Below are 25206 nucleotides of genomic sequence, written 5' to 3'. Positions count from 1 at the left end.
TCCTCACTACTGTTGCAGTTTTATGACAAAAAAATCTCCTTGGGGTCCCACATCCAAAGCCTCACAACTCAAACTCTCTGCCATCCTCCATGCCTACTTAACAAAATGGATTCATTTCTTAGGAAGAAATTGCCTTGTTGGAGAGGAAAGGGAAAAAGGCTCAGTAAAGTCAAAAAACAAAGGAACAAATAGTGACAATAGCAAGAATGTGAGCTGGTTTCTTGCAACATCTGTAGGAATTGCTTCAGGAGTTAACCTCTGTAGCTTAACAGGCATACTTGGACATTTCACGGCATACTGCCTATGTTATTCTTTAAAATTGTTTTGGTTTGAAGGTAAGGTTCAGCTTAGGAGCTCAGATATTTAAGTGTTTTACATGTTGCAGATGCTACACCAATAATACAGTCCTGAAGCAGCCTGCAAAAGTATCAGGAGAGCTGAAGATCCTGCTGACCACCAGCTGCCAGTTCCGGCCTTGAAGCTGGTATTTGTGCACAAAAGCAGCATTTCTAACCCAAGAGTCTGTGAGAGCAGGGCAAGACAGAGCCCTGAGCACTGCACAGCTGGTGCAGCTCAGTTCTGGAGTTTCACAAGCATTTTCTTTTCCATCAGCCAATGTCCGAGTGAAGTCTCTGGGGGTAGGAGATGTCCTGACCACATCTGTCACTTTGAAAAAGTGTTTTGGGTAGTTCTCAGCTCTGTTTTCTCTCTGGGGACAAAGCTTGCATCTTCTAAGGACAGTTTAAAATTGAAATTAGCCTTCAAGAGACCATGGAAAATGACAAGAAAAGGCATAAATTTCTAGTCCAAGTCGGGGCTTGCACTTACAGGTTTGAGCTCTGTTTATATCACAGTTTCCTCAACCCATTTTCCTCCTACTTTAGAAATCTGTCTTTGCCAGCTATTTCCTTTCCTTTCACTGTTGAATATTTACAGAGTTCTTTCACCAATTCTTTTCATTCTTCCCTGCTACTGTTTACTTGTACATTTTGATAACAAAATGCCTCTTAGGATTCCTCTTGGATTCTCTCTCCTCTTTATGTCCATTGGTTTCCACCTAACAGTGCTGTTTCAGGATCTGTGCATTTTCTCTGGTGAAAGCAGCCACTTATGACTGTGATCTCTCAAAGCACTGGGTATGTACGTGACCATCAGGCACTGATTTTACTCTCAATTCTGGGGGCTGAAGCTTTGTCTGATTCCCATTTCATCCCTGGGAGCCATGACATCATCTCCATGGTATTCTGAAATTATACCCCATGGTCCTGTTTTTTCCTCCCAGACTTTATTGAAGAAATCTGTGATTTCTTTCAGGGTTGATGGTACTCTGTGTGTTCTACATGCCTTTAGTGATTTATTCTCAATGAGTTTTTGGTGTGTTTTAGCTTTGCAATTATACTTTTCATTTCTCAGTACAAGTGTTACCATTAAGCTGTTCTGGATCTGAGGTGAGGACCTCTTATGAAATGTTTCTTTAAACTGTTTTCTAGTTTAAAACTACAGCTGTGATATAATAACTATTTTTTCCACCTTCATTTTCCATTGGCCAAATTTCTTGAATTTATTTATTGAAAAACCAAACCTGAAGATGGATGTACTTGCAGGATCATCCAGTCATGGCATTTCAGCTTGCTTTCAGCTAATGTGGTGAGGTGCTCAGCAGCAGAGGTGCTTGTTCTTGGAGGAGTGAGCAGAGGCTGCTCATGGATGTGTGCAGTAATGTGGTCATACTGTCTGCATTCAAAACATATTTGTTCTCTGGTGAATCTCTGCATGCCTGGAAGAGGTGGGAGGAAAAATATCATGAGTAATTGCCCAAGAACTGAAGGATCATTTTTGTTTCTCCATCAATTGCATGATTACATTTTTAGTTCCCAGCTGCTGCTTTCATGAGCCTCTACATTGCAGGAGCTCCTTCAGACCAAGAACCCAGTCTCTTTATTTGGTTTGCTCTCCATCCCTGCTGCTTGTGCAGAAGTCTGATTCAGAAAGAATGAGCTCTCCCAATTAACCATAAAGGCATCTGGGAGAATGATGCAGGCTCTGATTTCTGCCCTGGGTTCCAAATAACAGCACACATTTCTTAGAGCTGTAGTAGCCCAGGTCAAGTTTTCCCTTTCTTTCCCCCCCCTTTTCTTTTTTCTGTTCTCTATAGGTCCAAAAAAGAACATCTGTTAAGCCTGCAGAGACATTTAGGATAAAAAATGAGGTGTCTATTTGATGGTTATATACGTGGAACTCAAATACATGAATCTTACTTTCACCACTAATTTTTGTTTTGGATTGTGCCTTTGGTCTTCAAACAGTATTTCCAAGGTGTAAATCTACACTGATTCCAATAGCTAGACATCTGCTTTTATAATTTTATGTCACTTTTAAACATTTATGGTATTTTTTGAATATGCGTTGTATCACAGTAAGAACAAGAGTGAAGGTGGGCCAGTACACTTCCTTTATCATCATCGTGCTTGCCTGCACTGATTTTTTGGCTATTATTTAATGATAAAAATGTATCAGATTTGTGTGTTTTGATTAGACAAAGGAACTGAGCCAGCTGAATGCCGGGGTGACGGAGGTTGTGACCGACGCGTCCTTCTCGAGCAGAGCGGACGGGCAGTGCGCTCCCGGTGCCATCAGGGCTCGCATCGCTCCTCGGCTCACGCCGTGGCGGCTTCAGGTGCTCACCATCTCCCGAACAAAATCACATTTGCGGGAATAGGTTCATCGGCACATAATGCCCAGTGACAGCACAGAGCAAGTGTCCGGCGCCCACAAAGGCTGTGCCGGGGCACGGCCCGTCCGCCGGCTCCGCGCCCGCGCCTGTGCAGCGCGGCGGGCCCGAGGCGGGGCCGGCGCTCGCCCCTCCCCGGCGGCGGCTCCGTGAGCAGCGGCGGCTCCTGTTGCTCCCCGGTGCTCTGCCCGCCCGGCCCGCTGGCCCCTCCCCGGCGGCTCCGTGAGCAGCAGCGGCTCCTGTTGCTCCCCGGTGCTCTGCCCGCCCACCGCCGTATAAAGCGCGGCGCGGGGGGCGCGCCCGCGGCTGCCGCCAGCCGCGGAGGAGGAGGAGCGCTGTCCGCCGCGGAGGAGGAGGCTGCCCGCCGCCGCCGCTGTGCTGCCCGCCCGCTGCGCTCCCCGGGCGCTTCTCCCCTCTCTCTGCACGGCCGCCCCTTCCCCGCTGTGGGGCGGGCGGCGCGGGCAGGCCGGCGGTGCGGAGGGCGAAGATGGCGAGGAGCGGCGCCCGGTGGCCGCGGCTCCTGCTGCTGCCGCTGCTGGCCCTGGCGCTGCCGGCGGCGGCGGAGCAGCGCCCCGGCCCAGCAGGTGAGCGCGGGGCTTGGGATGCGGATGGGTGCGGGGCTTGGGATGCGGATGGGTGCGGGGTTTGGGATGCGGATGGGTGCGGGGTTTGGGATGCGGATGGGTGCGGGGTTTGGGATGCGGATGGGTGCGGGGTTTGGGATGCGGTGCGGGGTTTGGGACGCGGTGGCCGTGCCCGCGGGCGGGCGGCGGGGATGCGCTGCTGGCCGGGCGGCATCGGCCGCTTTGTGCCTGCCGGCTGGGCTACATCCGCCGGGAAGGGAGCGCCGGGACCCGCCGTTCCTCTGGGTTATTTATTTATTTAATGACCGGTCCGTCCCTGCCCCGCGCGGTGTCGCGGAGCGGCGCTGGGGACAGAGGCCGCCGGGGCGGCGCTCCCCGGGTTGCCGTCGAGACGAACCGCTCTGCTGAAAGTGTCTCAACCCGCCCAGGAGTTCACAGATACCTAATTCCATTTAAGGGAAAAAAATAAATAAAAAAGATTCCTTAAGGGCAATTGAGACTCCTAAACTTTTATCGTTTCCCGCTCCCCGCCCCTTTTTCTCCTGTCTCCAGGAGACAAGGTGTTGATGAACATATTTTTCCAATGCTCGGAAAAGCAGTATCATCAGTCACTGCTTCTCTGAACTTGAGCAACCGCTGATGAGGTTTCTTGCTTAGTGCAGAAGTCAGCCGGAGACTCCAGTGCCCGTTCCCGTCCTGCAGAGCCTTCCCTGCCTTTCACTCGGGTGGTGGTTTTTGCTTCAAGGAGCTGGGATGTAGAAAGAGATTTTATCTTCAGCATGTAAAATATAAAAAAACCCTGTATACAGGGAATTCCCTCAGGGAGAGGTTTCCAAGCATATGTATGTCCAACAATATGGCTAAACATATTTTTTTCTCTAATACTGTTTAGAGTCTGTACTTCTGATTTTTATTCCAGGCGTACAAAGGTATGTCATCCCACTGCATTATTACCACATGAAATCCAAAAAAGTTTCATTTCTTTGCTTGTTTTCTCAAGAGTTATCAAGTTATTTTTAATATCTAGCTTAATTTCTTCTGGGATGAACAAGGAGGCTTCTTTATTTGAGCAGCAAGTTTTGTCAGCGGGTTCTAACTTTGATATTAACACTACTGATTTAGTTGATAAGTAGTGTAAAAAGTTAATATTAAAAAAAGCTGTTAAAGAATACCAGACCACTCAATAAGGTTCTAATTTCCAGTTTTTGTAATACTTTGCTACTTCTGGCCATTCAGAGTGTTTCTCTGAAGGCTGTGGTGTGGATGCTGTGTTGGGGAAGTGTGAGCATTACCCTTCAGCCTTTGCTGCCCCTTGGAATGCACCCTTTGGGGACAGGTTTTAGCAAAAAATTGAGCTCCTATCCCTGTTTTCAGGGCAGGGAGATTGTAAGTTGAACTTCTTTGGAGATCGATTATGGCAAATAGTTATTCTTGCAAGCATATCTATTCAAATAATGTTTTATTTGTGCACTTGAAGTGCAGGCTCTCAGGCTGGTGTAAACTAGTAGCTGGCATGGTAAGGGTTTGTCTTTAATCCTGCTGCGTTTCAAATGTGTGCAAAGCAGAGTCCCTGTCCAGACAGGACTGTATGATTCAGCAACCCAAAAATAGACTGCTTTGTCTATATCAATAATAAAAATGATTCTACACAAGTTACAGTGCAAGAAAGCACTGATAGGTTTATATATAGGTGTTCATGCAGGAAGACCTTAATTCTTTTTAGTTTAGACATGAGTAGCCTGAATTGTAGCAATCTCTGCTGAACTGAAACCACTCTGAGTAGTTTTTTGACCTCAGACGCTGCCTGCTGTGTTACTTGTTTTTATTCCAGTTTTAACCCTTAAATGTTTTCCCTGAGTCTGTGCTGTATTACTCGAAGTGCAGACCTTATTGTGCCTCTGTTTCTAGAAATCTGTTTTTTGATTTCTAGTCTCTTGATACTTTGTACAATTTGGTATAAATCAGCAGCCAAGACACAATTTACACGTCAATTTTTAGTGCAGTCCATCGGTGTTGCTTACTTACGACAAAAGCTCTAACAAGACTGTCTGGAACCAGCTGCCAAGCTGCATCTTTATTTCTTAACAAGACTTTACTCTGAAGGGTTTGGAAAAGCAGTTGCGGGAGAGCTGCCTGTTGCACAGCGCTGGTTACAGGAGCAATCGGCACAGCCCTGTGGCAAACTGTGTTTGCAGAAATCCCTCTGCGCTCCTTCCTTGGCCGCAGGGTTGTGTTTCAGGCAATCACAGAGGAGCACTGTTGAGCTCTGAAACACTGGCTCCTGTGTGGTGAAGATGCAAAAGTTTCTGTGTTAAAACATCAGTGCTGAAATATTTCCATTGCACCATGCTTGCTGCTTGCAGATTGCTTATTGTGACACACAGAAAGTTGGTGGAAATGACATTTGTGATTGTGTGAGAGGCAGACACTCTCTTGGCAGCAGATGTAGCTGATGTTGTCACCTAGGATGTTTTATCCATCAGCTGTTTGCATGGAAAAGGACTTTGCGGCGCTGGAGTCTGTTCCCCAGAGCGGCTGTGGCGCCTTGGCCGGAGGTGTGGGGCCCAGGTTTTAGTGGTGGCCCTCAGGGGGGTTTGAGGGGCCCGTGGTTTGTTGGTGTGCCCTCCCAGAGCAGGAGGGGTGGCTTGGGGGGCTCCAGCAGCCTGGGTGGCTTCCCAGAGCAGCTGGGCTGGGAAGGATGGTGGCCCAGCCAGCTGTGGAGCACTCAGAGCCACTGGGCTTTCCTCCACCCAGAGTCCCTCAAGTGCTGGTCACAAATGACTCAAGCAGTGATTGCTGGCTGGTCCAGCTCTGCCAGGACTCGCTTTGAGATACAGCATGTGCTGCTGCCCTTTCTGTTAATTTGGGCTCAGTCTAACTGCTCTGAGTGACAGCGATCGATAGGCCTTTCCTTCTGGGTCATCCGGGGTGCCCAAACAAGAAAATTCAGTCATTCAACATCCTGATGTACTTATTAGAAATACTGACAGCCTCATCGTGCTTGGTGAAGGAGAGGCCATGAGCACAGCACTCTGTGCCTGCCTCTGTCTCTCTGCCCAGTTTTCTGTCTCACCTCTTTACTGGTGCTGCTTCTGTCTCCTCTGGTGACTGCAGTACCTAAAACTGCTAAATAAACCTGTGTTGTGGAAAAACCTCCTCCAGATCTCATGGGACTTTTGTGCCCTTTTTTGTGAGGACTGGATGAAAAAGCTGCCCCTTGGAGAAGGGTGAAAGCAGAGGGTGATGAGCCCAGAGCTGACTGTGCAGTGGGCAGTGCTGGGGTTACCCGTGTCTGGGGCTGCTCATGCAGGTACCATCAGTGTGCACCACTTAGATGGGAATTACCTACTGTGGAGATATCTTTAGCCTCCAGCTTTGAAATAAACAGTGAATGACAAATGAAACAGTGTGTACAGAGAGGTGTGGGTGTTTGGAAGTTAAATAAACAAACATTGCGGTAGAGGTGCAGAGCAGCAAAGCTTTCATTGTGTATTTTTCCCTGGAAAACACTCATCCTTGAAGATACCCAAGGTTTGCAGTCTGGGTTCTCCGTAGCGCTTGGGTTAGAGGCTGCACAATGCCAGTCTATTTGGCAGAAAAAACCCTGAAAATGTACATTTATTTGGTTAGGCTTTCCTTTCTTTTCATAGGTGGAGGTAATAATTAAGCTGTGGAAGTATACCACAGGATGTGACATTGCTTTGTTCTGTGATATACATTGGGGTTATTGCAACTTTGACTGTAAAATGCATTTTAGGTAAAAACAAGGAGGAGTAAAAGAGTTGTGACCTTTACCATCAACACTGGATGCAGTAAATTACACTGAAGGGGCACAGTGGAATGACCACTGTATTTATCTGAGCCAGGGGCGCTTTATGTGAAATGTATTTCTGTCAAGGATCTAAACTAACATTATTTCTCAGGTTTTCTTTGGGTTGGTGGTATATTCTGGAGAGTCATCATTTACGGGCAAGTTTTTAGCTTTTTCCCCTCACTGCTGCTTACTTAAGCATAGGTGACTTCATCTTTTCATGGGGAAGTGTTTAGTTTGTCTGTTGAATTAGCACTATTGCACTGTGTAATCCAAAGCAGTATCTTTCCATTTGTGTAGAGCTGCCAGTCTGAATTACAAATTAATTGACATGCTGCTCAAGTGAATTCCTTTGTCATAGGGGGTAAGCATGGTTGCAGTAAGGGTATTTTTGTTTTCATTTATAATGTTAATTTTTTATAGTTTTTGAGGGACCAGTTGCAAACAGTTGAAAGCAAGAATATTTTTGATCCCTCTTAATTTGAACAGTAGCAGGGTTCTCTCCAGCACAAAACACAAGTTGACCAAACAGGTTAGCAGCAGTTTTGTGTCTAGCTCTAGAGAATAAATGACACTTAACTCTCAAGGAATACGTGCTTGCAAGCACAGCCTGACTCTACAAGTACCTTTAGGATTACTAGAACTGCTTCTAGATTTCTCCTTAAGGATAATTTAATTTTAAAAACATGGATTATACTGGTGATAAGGAGACTAAATGCATAAAGTCGCAGTTTTATCCCAGAAATCTATTTTTGTAAGGAAGGAGCAAGTATGTTTTTAAAGCTGCAGTATTTGTAATTAATGGAAACATACTGTAAGGAACAAAGACAAAAAGTGCTAAACATAAGTAGGTTTGTTGTTTAAGAGCCACTCCTCTGAAAATAAAATCTGTACCTCTGGTTCTGTGTTAGTGTGCTGAATGAGCCCGTTCTTGCTGAAATCAGCTGTGCAGAAAGTAATCAACATCTGATAGCATTGCTCTTTTAGTTTTTTTTACTTTTCTTTATTTTTTAAGTAAAAATGGATCATTTAGTTTTGTAATTCGTGTGAAACTTTAATACAGTGTCTTTGTAAGCATTTTACTTAATTCTGCTTTACATCACTGTAAAGCCATGGTACGTGTGTTGGATCAGAACCAGGCTCATAACTTTAATACTTGTTGCTGGGTGAAATGTATGATTTTAGAAACGTCTTTATATAACCATACATGCCATGTTGCAGTGTCTTGTGTCACTGTTTAAATTTCTAGTTCACATAGAAATGGAGCTTTGAAATGTACAGAATTTTTTAATTTTATTTTTGGGGTAGTGTCACTTGTGTGTGAAGAATTTTGCATGTCCTGTGTCTGGACACAGGGCCAGATTTGAAGCTTTTTCGAATGAACTGACTGATCTGGGTGGTAGCATCTGCTTACAACATGAACCACAGTGCAGGCAAGAAGGACAGCAAAGAACAGCTGGGGATCCTCAGGACAGCCCCACTTCCAGCTTCAATTCTTCTTCTTTTTCTTTTTTTCAAGACTAGTCAAAGGAGAAACTATTATTGCAAATTCTAACAGCTGAGTTTCATCGATGGATTGATTAGCTGTCAAAAGATTGACTTCAGCAATGCCTGGTGCTGTGTGTGACCACTTCTGTTTAAACAGCTGGGTTTGTTAAACAACGGCCCAAGAGGAAACATGCTCTTCTGCAGATACATATTTATGAGAGACAAGAGAGGGCAAGGCTACAAAAAGGCAGAAGCCAAGTGAACTTTCTCAGTTAGGCAGCTGATGCTAATTGTGTCCTGTCTCAGGACACAGCCTGATGACACTTTACAGAGGGGCTGGCCAAGCCCTGCGCTCGAGCGAGTCACAGCCTGTGCCATGACTCCATCCACTCCGCTCCCAAGATTTTTGTGGTTTGGTTTCTATCTGGGCACCCATAAACAGCTGCAGCCTGATCTGTTCCCCATTTGTCAGGAAGTTAGGCAGCTAGGAGTTCCTTCATGCATGGTAATGATGCCATTTACAAACAGTTGATTTTAATTTTTTCTTAGTTTGGGAACTAACGAATATGTCTTATCTTTGCTTTACTGCAGAATAGCTGACTCAGTACATAGGGTCTCATCCAAGTCCTCTGAAGCTGATGGAAAAGCACTTTACTGCTGCTTGTGTTTGGCTTTATTCAACTATCAAAACAAGGAAATCTTGCATTAGAGTGAGTGCAGGCCTGAGCACTGGCCAGTGCTGTGCTCAGGGCTGACGTGCGTGATTGATGAGTGCACACACAGCTCTTAATGAGCTCTTGTTGACTATATATTCAATACCACTGAATTAAAAGAAAGTAAGTTAAGAGCTGAGACATAATCAGCTTTCAAATGCTTCCTGAAATCAGTTGTATATTGGGAGTTCCTGCTGATCTTTGAAAGTGTGTGTAGGTATGGATAAACATATACAGAAAGAGCTGTGATTTGTGTGTCACAAATTTTTTATTTTATTGGTTTTGAACCAGCTCTGTTCAGCATTTGATCATTTTGATGTAACTGTTTTAGCTGCTTTATCAGAGTGACATCAGAAGCAATGTGGCAAAAGACAGCAGTGAGCAGCAGCTCTGTACATTTGCCATTTGAGTCAGCCTGCATGCAAGAGGAAATGCCTGTTCACACCACTGCGTGCTGTGAATTAAAGCCTGAGGGAATTTCAGTTTGTAGAAAAGGAAAAAAAACCCGTAATGTTAGTGTCCTGTCCAAGGGCTGTGTGTTAGCAAGTGCTAATCTAACGTAGATTCTCTACTGTGAGAAAATTCAGAGCAGCTCATGCTTAGTATAAGAATGTGTTTTTGCTAACTCAGCTTCCTTATTCCTTTAATACCCTTGAGGAGAAGGAGAACCCTGTAACCCGCAGCATGTCCTGTGGTTGAGGAAGTTGCAACAGTACCAGCTATTTGAAAGTAATTGAAAGTGGGAAATGATACTTTCTATATTTCTTTCCCTAGAGAGCTCCTGAAAGCTTCTTGCCTTCATTAGATCTATTCCCAGCTTGGGACAGTGTTGGCAGCTTTGATAGCCAGTGGCTGTTGCTCTGTAACTTTAGCAAGGTTTACAGAATCTCATAAGTTTTTGGAAATTACAGAAGTAATGTTTGTGTTACTGTCTGTGTTTTGCAGTAAGATGTATGCATAGAGGTGCAGTGATTAAAGGGAGGTTTGTCATACAGAGGAGAACAGATCAAACTGAGGTCTGTACAGTAAGGTCTGCTTCTTCAAATTCTGACCTTTAGAGGCATTGGTTCTTAGAAAACCTCCTCTCACACAAGAATTGCACTGGTATAGAAAATCAGTATGTACTATGTGTATGGCAATCCACGACTGCTCTTAACTTGCTATCTGTTAAATCTAATTTTATCTTTTATTTTAACTAGTACCACTTCCTGATCTTTCATGAGCTTTTCAAGCATATTTTTTCTCCCATCGAGGGGTAGGTTTTAGCCTCAATCCAGCCATACAACTGAACTGCAAAGAATCCAGTTGTGCTATATGGCTGTGGTCAGTGGGACTTTGGAACCAGTGTGCCTCTCAGGGAGGCAGTGAAGTGTGGGATGAGTGAGGCAGTGTTCTGTGCTGAGTGGAAGATGACTGTACTGTATAAAGATCAGATTAAAAAAAAGTCAGGACTCCCAAGTATGAAGTAGAGTTGTTTTATGCCTCAGTCATCTTTCCCCCTCCTGCAGTGTAATGCACATTTATTTCCTGAGAAAAGAAGATGACCGTGTTTGCTATTTCAGCACATTGTTGTGTTTCTAAAGAATCCTAGGGGGAAAATAAACAGCTGTTGGATGGCTCTGGCTTTTCCCTCTTTATGCCAAAAGTTTTGTTTGACCAGAAACTCTGCTTTTGGCTTACTACTTTATTTGAGCATATGTACATCATAAGCTCTCACTGGATGTGTATATGCATATTTATATACATATAGTTTGTGTTTTTCTCATTGTGTACTTAAGATCTTTGCTGCTGGATTACAGTAACCAAGTGTATGTCTGTAGGTATAACTTATAATCATGGTTACATTGTATATGATGGGTTTTTCCCATCTCCAGCTGTTTGACATCTTTTCAGAGTATGCGGATTTTCAAAGATTTTATTTGACACAGAATCTTAAGTTTAGGCAGTAACTCCTATTCATAGTGGAAAATCCAAATTCCTTTTTGAAAAGTCTAATACTGCCTTTGTGAGTGATAAGTGTTAAGATTGTGTTGTGCTAAAAGATCTGGATTTTGAAAGTGCTCTTTGGTATTTTTGTTGTCTTAATGGTTCTTGGGATTTTGAACACGTAGTCTAAGTCTATGTAAATAGGAAAGTTGTTGTTTGCCCCACTGGTGATTCTCTATTTCTCTGCAGAGCTTCAGCTTGTCCTGAAAGCATGAGGAAGGATTGGATTTTGTGCTCTTTAAGTTTGACAAGAGGAGTCCATGCAGAGAACAGTTTTTCAGTTGTGTTGAGCTTTAGTGCATTTCTCCAATGACAGAGAAGCATTCTTCTATGAGGTGTCAAGGCATGCTGAATCATGTCTGTGCTTTGCTTGGAGTTTGTTTGGAGTCTTTTTCTTCCCTTTTTTTGTTTGTTTGTTTTTGGGGTTGTGAGATGTTGGTTGGTTGGTTGGTTTCCCACATTACCAGTGATTCAGGAGACATAGTAGATAATTACATAGCTTTATCAATGAGCTTGAATGCATCCATGTGCTTCTTCCAGGTATCTGTCCAGCCTATGCTTTAGTACTACCAGACCTTTTTTTTTCCATTTTGTGTGCTTTTTTTTCCCCTTAAATCCATAGAAGTATTCCTAGTATCCCTCCTATCTAAGCTTTTTTCCTGTGATATCTAGCAGCTCATTTATTAGCTTGCTGTTGATTTATTTTGCATATTGCAATAGCTAACTTTATGTATCAGTCTTTCCATTAAATGAGCAGTCATTCCTGTGTTGAGCAGCTCAGGGTGGGATGTAATCTGCAAACAGGAAAATAGACTGTTTCATGTAGGCACTAGAACATGGATAAAAATGTATTACAAGTACCAAACATCATTTGTTTACCATTATAAGCCACTAGTTTTAAAGATAGAGATAGGTTTTGATGTCATAATGTGGTACCATGAACAGATGTCTTTTGATCTTCCAGCTCGCTTCTACTCCAGAGCAGTCTGTAGTACTTGAATCCAAGGACAAAATGTCAGCTTCCGTGTGCCTGTGAGCAATATCCTCAGCTTTGGCTGCTCTGAGGCTGCTACACTAGTGCCCACAACCCCTGGTAGAAATTATGTAGTAATCTCTGAGAGTGTTCATTCAAGATAAATAAGAACCATGTGGGTGTGTGAGGAATGACTGTAGTTCTTTGCATGCTTCTTTGCCAGGATACAAGGAGAAAGGTCACTGCTACTTAAAGTGGTCCTGCCGTGGCAATTCCTGGTTTAGACATTGCCAGGCAATTCATTGAAGGCAAAGGCTCTGGTTTATTGATCTTCTTTCTGGAAATAAATATTTATGATGCAGTCAGGTCCCTGAAGTTAGCAGAAAAAGGACTGGAAGAGTGAGTTGTTTGGATAAACTTTCACTGATTCCCTAATGCGCTGCATGTGCTCCATGTGCAGTGGTGTTTTTCACAACTTGTCTGCTAGAGGGTTTCTAATTTGCATGTGCAAATGAATTCTGTTAGTCACTGGATATACTTTTCTTGGCTAAACGTGTGCCTTCTCAGGCTTGTTTTCAAAACAGAACAGCTGTTTTGTGGGTGTAACTATCAGAAATCTGTCTGACACAATTTCGTCCAAGTAACCGAACACATACCTGGCAGGGAGCTCTTGGGAGATTTTTTTTCATGCCTTCCTGTTGACCTTCAGCATAGGGTTTACATTTCCTCTTTACACAAAGTGTGACTGGCTTTGGAAGTGGATGCCAAGCCCAGCAGTCCCCTCGGTGAGTGCCAGGGTGCCTGTGGCAGGCTGTGTGCGGGGATGCCAGCAGCCCGTACCCTCCGTGGCACCTCAGCACCCTGCGAGGGGGGAGCAGTGCTGTGTCCTTGGTCTCCTGGAGATTTGCTCTTTGAGGATGCTGTTCCTGTTGGGAGACACTCCCAGGGTTGTGTTTGTCCCTGTGTGGGGTGGGTAGTTCGGGGCTGAGCTGCAGAGCTCAAGCCTGTGTGTGAGATGGCACAGCAGAGCCCCTTAGGTGGGCACCTCCATGCAGGGCAGGGGTTTGTGGAGGGGATGGGGAGGCAGGAACAGTGTTCAGCTGCAGCTGGAATTCCTTGTGGGGATTTTGCAACGCTCTCACTGGGGAGTACCAAGCCACAGTGGCAGCTTGGGGTCTGAGAAATTGCAGACATCCCTCCACTGCTGTGCCTGGGTGTTTGTTGCACGGCTGGAGGCAGGGATGCTGCTGGGGGCTCTGTGCAGGGAGGGCTCTGGGGCAGCCCTGCACCTCTGCACCCACAGGGCATGTCCTGGGGCCACACCTGCTCTGGGCACAGGGACACGGTGGGTGGCAGCACACACGAATAGCTGAGCACATCCTGAAATGGAAATGACACTTGGATAAACTTGCTGCCTTGGGAGTGTTGTTCTTCACATACAAACTCCTGTGAGATCTTGAAAGTCACTTTCTATCCATGTTGCTATGCTCAAATGGGATGGATAAGTGTTCCAAGAAGTTGTTGTAGTTAAATATAGCGAGCAAGGAATATATTTTTCAAAGTGAATGAAGTTTAAAAGGTTAAAAAGAAACTAGCAGAAGTATGAAATGGTCAGAAGCATTCTCTTCACTCGCTTCCACTGGAAGAAACAAACATCTCCCATGCTACATTTAGTGGCAATCTGCCAGTGAAAATGTGCAAGTTATCACATCTAAATATAGTCACAGCAACCCACAGGAACTAGGTTAATGTTTTTTATTAGCTGCAGGAGAATGGTTCTGCTTTCCTCATTTGGTTAATAATACCCTCCATAATGTGCCAAGGTAACTGTCCTTTACTGCAGTTTGCATTGTCTCTCCATATATACTATATATAGAATAAAAACATGTTTCTCTGCTCTTTGGTCAGACACAGCTTGAAAAAAAAAGAAAAAACAAGAGCAAACCACCCCACAAAACAAACCAACCAAAACAAACCAAAAAAAAAAGGAGGCCTCAGCAAAGACTAAGTTATCTATAAAGAAACTCTAATTCTAAAAGGACTTCAAGTGCTATATTTACACTTCTATTGCACTTAAAAATTATTTGAATACCACCTGCACTTAAAGGTCAGTGGTGCAACAAAGACATCAAATAAAACCTCTTCAACTTCTTCAACTCTCATTAAAAAAAAAAGACTGTGGGTAAGCATGTTAAAAAGAAAACATTTCCAATGTAAACAGTATCTTTAAAATAGCTTTCTTTTGTTCTGTGGCTGTTTGCTAACCCCACTCAGGCAGCCTTTTTTTGCAGTACAGGCTCTTTTGCCATTTCATATCAGTATTATTTGCCTGCTCAGCTTTCTTCATTTCGTATAGTTCAGGTTGAAATCCCTTATGATTTGGCACATTATTCTCTTTCCTCCTGTTCCACAAAAGTCGAGTAACATACCAGACTCCACAGTGAGTCTTGAAATACATGAATAATGTGTATTCCATTAACAGAGAGTAACAATATCCCATAAAGAACTGTAGATTTTATTTTTGCTTGCCAAACTGTACTTGTATGTTAGTTTAAACTTTCTTTGACTTAGTAACTGTAGAAGGAATCTGATGCAGCCCACATTTTGTAATTTACATCGTCTTGTCAAGTACAGATTTTTGAGATCTTTGCTGTTAGCATTTCTTAGCAATGTGTAGGTGTGAAATATGCCTACTTCAAACCAAATTCCATGGTTATAGTCAGTGATCTGGTCACCTAGGAAACTTCTAATGATGGATCCAGTTGGCTTGATGATGCAGTTTCTGGTATGATGAGATTTTTCCACTTCCCTATAATTGGAAAATGTAGTGCTTGAACAAAAAGGTGGCCTGAATTTCCTTTATGGAGGAAAACTCTCGTCTGTCTTTAGTTCTGTTTTAGTCACAGTCTAAGATACAATGTTCTTTATTCATTTTGTGGTGATTTCAGTAGAACTGCTTGAAATTGCGTCATCTTTATAATAAACTGTCTGGAAGGTATTGAGCCATTATTGCTCAGTTTCTGTCTCTTTGTGAGTCCATGTGAGTCCACTGTGAGTCCTCCTGTCCTTTTGAGATGTATTTGGGAGATTTTCTTCTGATTCTTTGCTACAAAAGTCTGCTAGCACTTAAGGGGAGAAAAAGGTGGAGCGGTTAATCCAAAATTTCTGGATGTTCAAGTTGAGTTGATGGAAGAATTTACAATATTTTCAGTTTCTTCTTTGTTGTGTATTGTATTGCAGGAGCGCCAGTCTGGTTTAGTAGAGCTAACAGGTAAAATTGCCTCTAGGACCTTTGAGGAAAAGGATTGTGCAGTGTGCCCGTTCACAGACATGCCTCCCAGACAACCCCAGCCAAGAAAAGAAAAAGCAATCAATAGCAGGATATGAAAGAAATCCACAAAACTGTGTGTAGTGGGGAGGGCAGGTAGAGATGTTGTCTGTAGCTGAGGACCTTGGGCAGGATCAGGTGAAATTGCAGGAGCCCTGCCCAAGGCACAGATGGCTTTTGATGGTGGAGGTACTGGGCACAGGATGCTCTCACTGCCGAAAGGTTTCATCTGTTCAGGGAGTGGCTTGGGAAGAGCAAGGTCTCAAAGCAGATCAAGTGTTCTGCAATTTGCAGAAACACCCCCTGAGTCAGGAGCACCCCTAAACTGAGATCAGTAGCAGTATGACAGTGCTTGTCTCATTCCTGCTGTGCCCTGTGTACACTAGAACAGCTCTGCTGAGGATGGAGCAGCCAGAACCCTGGCAGAGTGTTCTGGAGGTGACCTGGTGACCAGGGCTGACCCTGAGCCTGTTTCAGTGGGAACACTGCATTGCCACTGAGACTGGTCTGCAGAGTTTGTGGCCACTTCAGACAGACTCGAATTTCATTAGAACAGGGGTTTTTTTATTCCTCTACAAACTATGCCTGTATTCTGACAGGTATTTCTGTCTGACTGAGTCAATACACTTGGAGTATTGGCTGCAGAGCATCGCATAAGTTGCAAGGTGCATTTCATCTACAAAATGGGAACTGGGTCATCATCTCTGTGTTAACTTTTGCTGGTGTCACATAAAACAATATAGGGAGTGGTTTGAGTACACTCAGGATGATGTCTTGGGTGTCTGAGGGCTGCTGACCCGGTGGTGGTGGACAAGGCTGAAGAGTTAATAGGAATATTTCCTGTAACAGACACTTCTTGCACATGTTACTGGACTGAGGAAGGTAAATCCAAAGGATTTTTTTTGGCAAGTAATGCAGCAACAGGCACTCTGTCTGGAATACTCATCATAGGTGCTGAATTTTATGTTATTGTAAGGATTGATCTCATGGGCTCTGTTTAGAGGACAGCTGTTGCTTCAACTTGCCCTGAATTGGGGAAACTGCAATGTACCCTGGCATCCAGGCTGGTCTGATTAAATACTTGATTTTAGATAGGGGTAAAGCCTTCTCATAGCTTTGAATTTTTATGCTTTCATTATGCAGCATATTGCATAGGGTTCTAAATGTTGTTCAGTAGTTTAATTGGGAAGCTATTTAGAGGAAATTCATGACCCCATTCGAATTGTGTTAAAAGCCCTGGAATGTGAAGAGGAAATTGGTTGCATGGTCACTTGCCTGTGTGCAGTAAGAGAGCAAAATTAGCAATGCTGCAATGTAAATATGCTCTGAATAAAAAAACCAACCAAGCAAACTCCTTGCTCTTTTGTTTCCGCCCAAGGACTTGAAAGCACTAAACTTGTTGAGGGATTGGTTTCATTGGCTGGGTTTTTTTGACTTATTTTCATGAAGAGTGTGCACCATTGGCTGCTGGGGAGAGCTACTGGGGTTGGGTGAAGTTCTCTTACCACCACTCAGTCCTGTGGTAACAGGTAACAGAATTAACTCAGACTGAAAAGTAGCAAGTTATTTTTGTTTCAAAGATTTCTTCCTGTCCAATAGTTATACTGGCTTTATTTTTGTGTTGTTTACAGTGTAGATAGACTTATTTGCTTCATCTGGCAGAGGATAATTTTAAGTACAGCACCTTGCCCACAGCAGTTGTGGTTTGGTAATGTCTCACACCTATACTGTGGCAGCATATTTGCCTCCTCTCTTTGAATGAGACACAGAACGTCATCCTGAGCTAGTGCTATTCATTGCATTTTATTTTACTAACTGTGCCCTGAAAGCATATTAAAACATGTTCTTTCCTTTTCTTCCTCAGATAAACTTCTAGTCTTTACTGTAGCAACTAAAGAAACCGATGGCTTTCACCGTTTCATGCGAACTGCAAAGCATTTCAACTACACAGTAAAGGTATGGTGTGTTTTGTACCAAATATCTGTGTGTCCCTGCTGTGAATCAGAACCAGTTTATGGTAGCTGTAACCTCTTTGTGTGCTGGGCCAGAGGGACACATCAGCAGAGCTGGGGGCAGGAGGGGCACTGGCTGCTTTTCTTGTTGCTTACTTGCGGGTGCCCTCTGAAGCACCTTGGGAGGGAGGGAGGTGCTTCCCTGCCTTAGGGGCTGCTTTAGAGGTTTGTAGCCATCGTGGCCAGCATCCTCCTCACTCACAGTTGTCACAGTTTGTCACCGGGCCTCGTTTCTCAGTGAGGCCAATTTTGTTTGTATGAACACTTCTGGGAGCTGTACTGCACCCAAGGGCTTTGGATGTGCTCTTAAGCAAGGCTGGAACACTGCTGCAAGGAGGAGGGTCACAACTGAAAATTTCTGTGTTCCCCAGGAACCTGTAATTTCTGAGAGGACAATGTGTTTCTATCATCCCTGCCAGCCTTTTCTGCCTTGCTCTGTGCCTCCATGTGTCACGTACTTAGGTTGGCCTCTGCATGACCCTGGGAAAAAGGGAGGGCACTAACCTTCTAAACTCTCCCCACAAATTGGTTCTGCCAAGAGAAAATCCAGGAATTCACATGCTATTATGAAATTTTTCTGCTTACTTACCACAGTGCCTGCACTATAAATAGGAAATTATTTGGGTCTTTGACTTCTACCACTGAATGTAGAAGACTGAGAGAATCTTTCCTAATATGATAAAGCTGTACTAGGGCACCTGAGCAGCCTGAGCTGTGGATACATCTTTTAGTTTTGCAGATTTGTCCAAAACGTCATGGCAAGTAGTTCTTCCAGGCTTCATATGTTCCAAAAACATTATGTTCAAAACACATAAAGAGCTGCCTTTTTTTTTTTTTTTTTTTTTCTTTTTTTTCCCCTCTATTTTGACATGTAATCTGCTATAGTGCTTGGCTGGGGAGGAGTTTTATGTTCAGCTGAGTTTTAGCAGTGAGATGTGTACTGGGAAATTTATCCTTCCCTTTTTCTGCAAAAAGCCTGCAATTTGAATTAGTTATACTCTGATCCACCAAGGTCTTCTGTGTCTCCTGTTCCTAAAGGGATGTTACTGAATTTTAAAGGTCTCATTCAGAATGTTTTTCAAATACAAATTTGGAAACAATCTTTAGCTTTTTTTTTTCTATTTTTTTTTCTGAAGGAGACACATTTCAGTAAATGGCAGTAGCAGGCAATTGCTTGATTCTTATTTGGTTAAGAAATGTCTCATGTTTTTGCAGTGATGTCATTGTGCTGAATGTTGGTTCAGACATGGAAAACTTATGATGCTGCAAGTGCTGGCTTGCTATGCTTTAATGTTGCTTCTGCTTTAGCATCTGTTTTCAATAAGGGTCTGCTTTAAAAAATGGGTTTGGGTACTAGCAAAAAGTGCTCTTTTTTTTCCCCCTTTTTCCAGGTTCTTGGAAAAGGAGAAGAATGGAAAGGTGGTGAGCTGCCCAACTCCATTGGCGGAGGGCAGAAAGTTCGGCTGCTGAAAGAAGGCATTGAGAGCTTTGCTGATCAAGAGGACCTAGTTGTGCTGTTTGTTGAATGGTGAGCTAACCTGGCTTCTTGTCTTTGTTTTAGTTTGGGCAGACATGCAAAAGCAGCTGCTGTGGCATGCTGAAAGTTGCACGATGCTTTTGTTCTTCGCTGTTTTATTTGAGAGAGTTTGAGTCTTTTTTTTTTTTTTCATTCATAAAAATAGTAGATTGCTTTTGGAACAATTGTTACTTTTTAACAGATTTACAGATAGAAGAGTTGTTCATAGTTCTGCTGCCTCGAGGGGGTAAAAAAATGTTGCTGGGAGCTGTGACAGGCTTTTAGGCAAGCATTTGTCCTCTCCCTGTTGGGCTGCAGTGAGAGCAGGATGTGGCTGCAGGCTGCGAGTGTGGATGGGAGGGGAGCAAAAGCAGCTCCAGAAATGAAGTGCCCAGTAGGGACCAGAGGCATAATCTTTTTCCATGAAGTGACAGTGATATGGAGGAAGCTGGAAGATTGCTCCCTGAGGAAAGCATTTAATAGGAGAACTTTTATGTGTTGGAGAGCTGAAACAAGACTCTCGGTGTCAGCTATAGCCTGGTGCCTGTGCTGTCTGTGGGATGGAAGGATGGAGAGCACTGCTGCAGGTGCCAGATCATAGCTCATAGCACAGCTATGCTTCAACATCCTCCCTGGAGGCCAGACAGGCTGCTCCCTGTCACAGAAAGCACAGAGCTCAAACGTGTTCAAATCACACTTTCTCTATTGCTCCCCTCTGCTTTTTCTTTCTCTTATTTTCCTCGTGTGCCAGCAGCATGATCAGAGCAGCTCAGAGTGCAGCTTGCAGCAGGCACCAGGCTCTTCCAGGCTGGTGTTAACCAGAGCAGGGTCACAGCTCTGCAATAATCACTGCAGGGAAGGCGTGGGACCAGGTCTTGAATCCTGAAGCTGCAGTTGCTGACAGGCAGCCTTGGAGAGAGGAAGCCGAGTGTGAGCTTGGGGAGAGCCATGTAGGAGTTCAGCCCTGCTGCTGGTACCACGTCGTGTTGGAATGTCTGCTCCAGAATTCTCTCTCAGCTTTTAACCTGCTTGATTTATTGAAAATTTGACAGCTGAGGAAATTTAGGGACACTTTCAAGGCAGGAACTTGGCAGGATTTGCACAGCAGACATCATCACAAGGCAAAGGCAAAGTGGCTGGACACTGGCATTTTAAGGAAAGTTAATTTGTTGTTTTGCACAAGTTAACACTCTGGGAAAGTTGGAGTAGCCTACTAAACTGGTAGTAAATTCACATACATTACTTAATTTTCTGTTCCAATTTTACCTCCTTTGATGAGTAAAAGAAATACCTAGAAAGCAAAAAAAAAAGTAATTTTCACTAATTTATAGATAAGCTTTATAAGGAATGCCTATTATGCTGAATATTCTTTTTTCTATGCTTAGGTCTGTAAAAGTTACCTAGTTTGGAGGTACATATCCAGATTCTGAATTTCTTTTCTTATTGACTTACTCAATTTTGCATTTGCTAAGTGGAAAAAGAATCTTTCTATAAGTAAATACATTATATGTTTGTTCATAGTGTTGTCCTACTAATCATACAAGAACTGAAACTTTTAAAGGTTAATTTCAAAGATTTTTTTCTGTGCTAAAGCTCAGGTGAATCAAACATTTCCCAAATGTTTTCCACTTACATTGATTTTCTTTGTTTCTGAATTTAATATCCTAATTCATAACTATTTTATTCCTATGTGGCAAAATATGCTGATTTTTTATCACTTTGGTACAAAGGTCTAGCTCAAATTTTTCTCCATTATAATTTACTCTCTGGAGGGGCAGGCTGTCTGGCATGGGTGAGAGAGTACAGAGGACCTTGTGTGTCAAAGTGCAAAATCCATTATCTTTCTTCCCATGAAAAAATCACAGGATTTAAGGCCTCCCAAGTTCCTGAAGTCCAAAATCCCAAGTACATATTTGTTTAAAGCTGGTGGAACTGATTCCAGACAGGAGAGAAAAAAGCAGTTGGCTGATTCTAGCACTATGTTTTAATTCTAATGAGCATTTTCATTTCCAGAAATCCTGGTTTGCAATTTAAACACTGATCAGTGTAGCAGTAAGTTTGGAAAAGACAAATGTCATGAACTTCCTTTCTTCAAGTGTTTTTTATTATATTCATTGTGAAGCATTTGGAATATTAATCTTGGGGGTGGGTAAAGGAAATGTCTGGTTTGCTTACTGTAACTAGGCAAGTAATTTCTAGGGAACTGTTTACTTAACAAACTTAGTTTCTTGGTTTTGTTTTTTTTTTCTTTCAGCAGTTTGTTATATGGCTCAGAATTCTGGAAATAGTTTGAGCTTCTTCTGTGGACAGCTTGTGCCTGTGTGTAGATAGCAAAATGCCTGCAGATGGAACACTATTTAAATTAGGCTTATTTTTGCTTGAGCTAACTTCTGGTTTGTTTTGGACCATTTCAGATTGAACTGGCTAATGGCCAGTGTAGACTGGGTAAATTGGTTGGTGCTGTGACTGTTCATCCAGAGCTCCCACAGACATCTCTTTGTATCGTGGAAGAATTTTGAAGCCTCTCAGTTTTTTATGTTTGTTTCGTTGTATTTTTTTAACATTCATCAGAAACTAAGGGATAATTGTATTTTCTATGTGTCTTAAAGTGGTTAAGGTGTGATCCTGGTGGGGACATGGTCTAGGTGACAAAATAGTTTTGTGTCTGTTTTGTGACATTGCTAGTCACTAGTAGGCACTCTCTCACTTGCATTTTGGGCTCTTACCCTGCAGTTCCAATAGTGGCAAGTTCTCACTGTTAAAGTTGTGGGTGCAGTTCTAGAGCACCTGAGTCTCTGCTGCTGTTTGCCTGTGTTGCTGGGAGTGCAGGGTGCATAGCCAGGATGCTCTGCTGCTGCAGGAGAGAGGGAGGGAGGGTTGGATTCCAGTCCCAAGCATCTGCCATCTGGGAGCTTCAGGAAATGGGATTAGGTTGTGGAAACTTTCTGGTTTGGGGTTTTTTTTTTCTTCCCTTTTTCTTTTTTTTTTTCTTTCTACTTAATTGGAAGGATTCATGAAGAATAAATAAAAGAGTATATGAGCTGTTCCTGGTTGCCAAGGAAGCCTGTTTTTTCCTGGATGTGTCCATACTCTTTTTCCCTGTCAAGTTTTGAAGTCCTGTTTAAAGCAAGTCACTGTGTGAGCCCTGATAACAGTATAAACTCTCAAGGGTAGCCTTGGGAGCTGTTTTGTGATGGTCTTGGTGTAGACCTGACATGAATCCCCCCTTACAGCAGGAGGTGGGGTCTGAATAGGCCAAATGGAATCTGACAAAGCAGGTAAACAAGGAAATGATGCATTTACAGGTGTAAATGAGTTTTCCTGTTGCATGGAGAGAAAAGGAGGATCCTCATAAAGCAGCTGATGAGGATACTGTCAGCAAGGGGTGGCAGGCTGGTGGAGGTCCTGCCCAGGAGGAGGTGTGGTGGCAGTAAGTCACCTCTTGACAAAACAGAGGGCCTTGAGCATTAATGGCAAGTGTAGGTTCCTGCTGGATTACTAGAGCTGCATAATATCCATTGCAGTTTAGCAGCTCAGCTCTGGGTTTAGGATTATAAACTGTGCTTTTTTTATGACTGTGTATTAAGTAGCATATCCCTTTCACAAGGAGAGCCTGTGGCTGGCCCAGCACGTTGCTCAACTTTGGCTTTCTTTCACAGTGACAGTCCTTGGAAGCTGAGTGTTCCTTGTATGTTCCAGGGTGTTTGGTTCCTTCCTGCAGCTGTAAGTCCTGCAGCAGCAGCAGCTCTACCCTGCTCACCGAGGAGAGGCACAGCCTGCCATGAGCTATTAAGTTAAAGCCTCAGACAAATCTCTTTTTGTCTGTCTTCAACGTGTCTCCTGTTCCTTGTGTGTTCTAAAGGCTTGGTCTGGCATCGAGTCGGGCCACAGAAATTGAATGGAAAAGAGAGTGAAGTGTATTCCTGTAAATTCGGGCAGAAACAGGCATTTTTTTGTGAAACTGGGGAAGATCCAAAATGTACAATTTCTTTCATGCGTACTTCTGCCAAAGTTGCAGAAAAACATAGCAGAGTTTGCAGAAAACCACTTACTTATATAGACTACATTACACACTTCCTCTCCAGGGTTCATACTTTGCTTTGTGGTGAAAATCTTTTTTTACATTTGTAAGCCAGCTGTTGTTCAGTTGTCTTAGGCCAATTTCATGAAATCCTCTTTGAAGAAAGACATCTTGAATAATTTCAGAGCTGTAATAAAGGAGTACCATAAGTCAGCAGTGGTTGATCTGTTGGCACTATTGCTGGATAATCCATTGCAATGCAGAATGTTCTGTGTACTCAGGTTGGGGTACTGCTGTTTGAGTTAGCCCAGCTAAAAGGCTTTGCAAGAAAAGTCTTGGGTAAGCTTAGACCTTGGTTTTTGGTAGCTCTACTGTTCCTTTGCCTGCTGTCAGGGCTGGTGATTTTTAACTTCTAAGGTACATGTGTAGAGTAAGAATATTCCTTTGTTCAGATGAGGAAACTGCAAGGCTGAGATGCTGCTGTTAAAATATTTTACTGCTTCAGCCAGAGACTAATCCTTGATGTGATTCTGGTTTCACTGTGACATTCTTTGTGCTGTATAAGGTGAACATTGAAGTGGGAGGCACTGGCACAGTCAGCCAGATCAGCTGTGGATGTCCAATCCCTGGCAAATTCCGAGTTCCAGGCCAGATTGGGTGGGGCTTTGAGCAGACTGCTCTAGTGTGTGGCATCCCTGCCCATGCTGGGGGGATTGGTTTGTTTGTTTGGTTTGCTTGGTTGTGTTCCCAACCCCCTGTGCCCTCCAGGCATTGATTTGGATTTGGTTCAGCCTCAAGAAACCACCAGGCTTGGGATGCTCCATTCCTACAGGACCTTGGCCAAACCCAGGCAGGTTTCACTCTGGTTTGGCACTATCTTGATCTTTGGCTGTGTGTAACAGCCAAAGATGAGCCCTCCACCTTTAGGCCTTTACCCTCAATAGGAATTGTGACTCAAAGGCATAAATATGGTTTTTCATGAATAGATATTGTGAAGCTTTGAGCCTTTTAAATGTTCAGTACATTAAAGAGGTTGAAGGAGAAATCTATGTCTTGTCAGGATGCAATACACTTTTTATGGGCAACTAGACTTCATTGAGATCTAAGTACATTCTTGGTAAGACTTTTTAGAAGAGTCAGTGCTGTTGTATTTAGGAACAAGATCATCTAGGTTTTACTAGTGAAAGTCATTTAAGTCATCTTTCAGTCCTATTTTTCATCTGTTAAAGTTTTATATTTTTAATTGTTGTTCTTAAAACATAAGCAAAATACCTGAAATGGGAAAATCAATTTCAGATAAACAAATTGTGAAGAAAAGAATGTCAAAAATGTGGAAGACTAAAAAGCAGAAGGGGAAACTACTTTGGATAAATAGTTCTGATTGAAGTTTGTCCTAGAAGGGTATAGAATTTTTACATGGTGGTTAAATATGATTTAATTTTTCAGAATGAAAGGGCTGTTTGACTTTTAAAATTGAATAGTCCAGTGACTTGTTTTGAACAGAAACATTGAAAGGAAACTGACCTAACAGATGTATTTTCTTTCCTTTTAAGCTATGATGTTATCTTTGCCGGGGGCCCTGAAGAGCTGCTAAAGAAATTTCAGGAAACTAATCACAAAGTGGTGTTTGCAGCAGATGGACTAATTTGGCCGGATAAAAGGTTGGCTGACAAGTATCCTGTTGTCCGGAGTGGGAAACGATTCCTGAACTCAGGAGGCAAGTGTGGTCCTCAAACACTTGAACTTGAACATGACCTATCTCTGTTATCTGTTCTCTGCACTTGTGTTTGGAGCTGTTCCTGAGTTACCCAAGCATCACACTGATGACTGGATATGCTGTCATCTTCCTCCCCACCTGGACAGCTCCTCTTCTGTGCTCAGGCTTAGCTTTCATTCAGATTTGCACAGTGTGTGTTTGGCAGTAACTTGTAGAAAGCAGATCAATGCAGCCAGGGTGTAGCACACAGCTGTGCTGGCGGCGTGGCGCTGAGCGAGGGTGGCTGCTCTGCTGCAGCAGCAATGCAGTGCAGTGCAGCAGCCCAG

General features: G+C 43.4%; 1 protein-coding gene across 2 annotated transcripts in view; it reads left to right on the top strand.

Moving 5' to 3' along the window:
* The first annotated feature begins 2845 nt into the window (after positions 1-2845).
* Positions 2846-25206, top strand: part of PLOD2 (procollagen-lysine,2-oxoglutarate 5-dioxygenase 2) — a 47109-nt gene continuing 24748 nt past the window's right edge. Inside the window, exons 1-4 of one of the 2 annotated variants that reach the window (XM_063408085.1) lie at positions 2846-3315; positions 17479-17570; positions 19018-19154; positions 24717-24880. In XM_063408085.1, coding sequence (XP_063264155.1) covers positions 3219-3315; positions 17479-17570; positions 19018-19154; positions 24717-24880 — 490 coding nt within the window. In that variant the 5' untranslated portion in view covers positions 2846-3218. The remainder of the gene's footprint in view (positions 3316-17478; positions 17571-19017; positions 19155-24716; positions 24881-25206) is intronic. The other variant, XM_063408086.1, reaches the window with a different exon arrangement.

Source organism: Prinia subflava, chromosome 11 (assembly GCF_021018805.1).
Source record: "Prinia subflava isolate CZ2003 ecotype Zambia chromosome 11, Cam_Psub_1.2, whole genome shotgun sequence".
Classification (NCBI taxonomy): Eukaryota; Metazoa; Chordata; class Aves; order Passeriformes; family Cisticolidae; genus Prinia; species Prinia subflava.
This window is presented reverse-complemented; position numbering and strand designations above follow the sequence as displayed.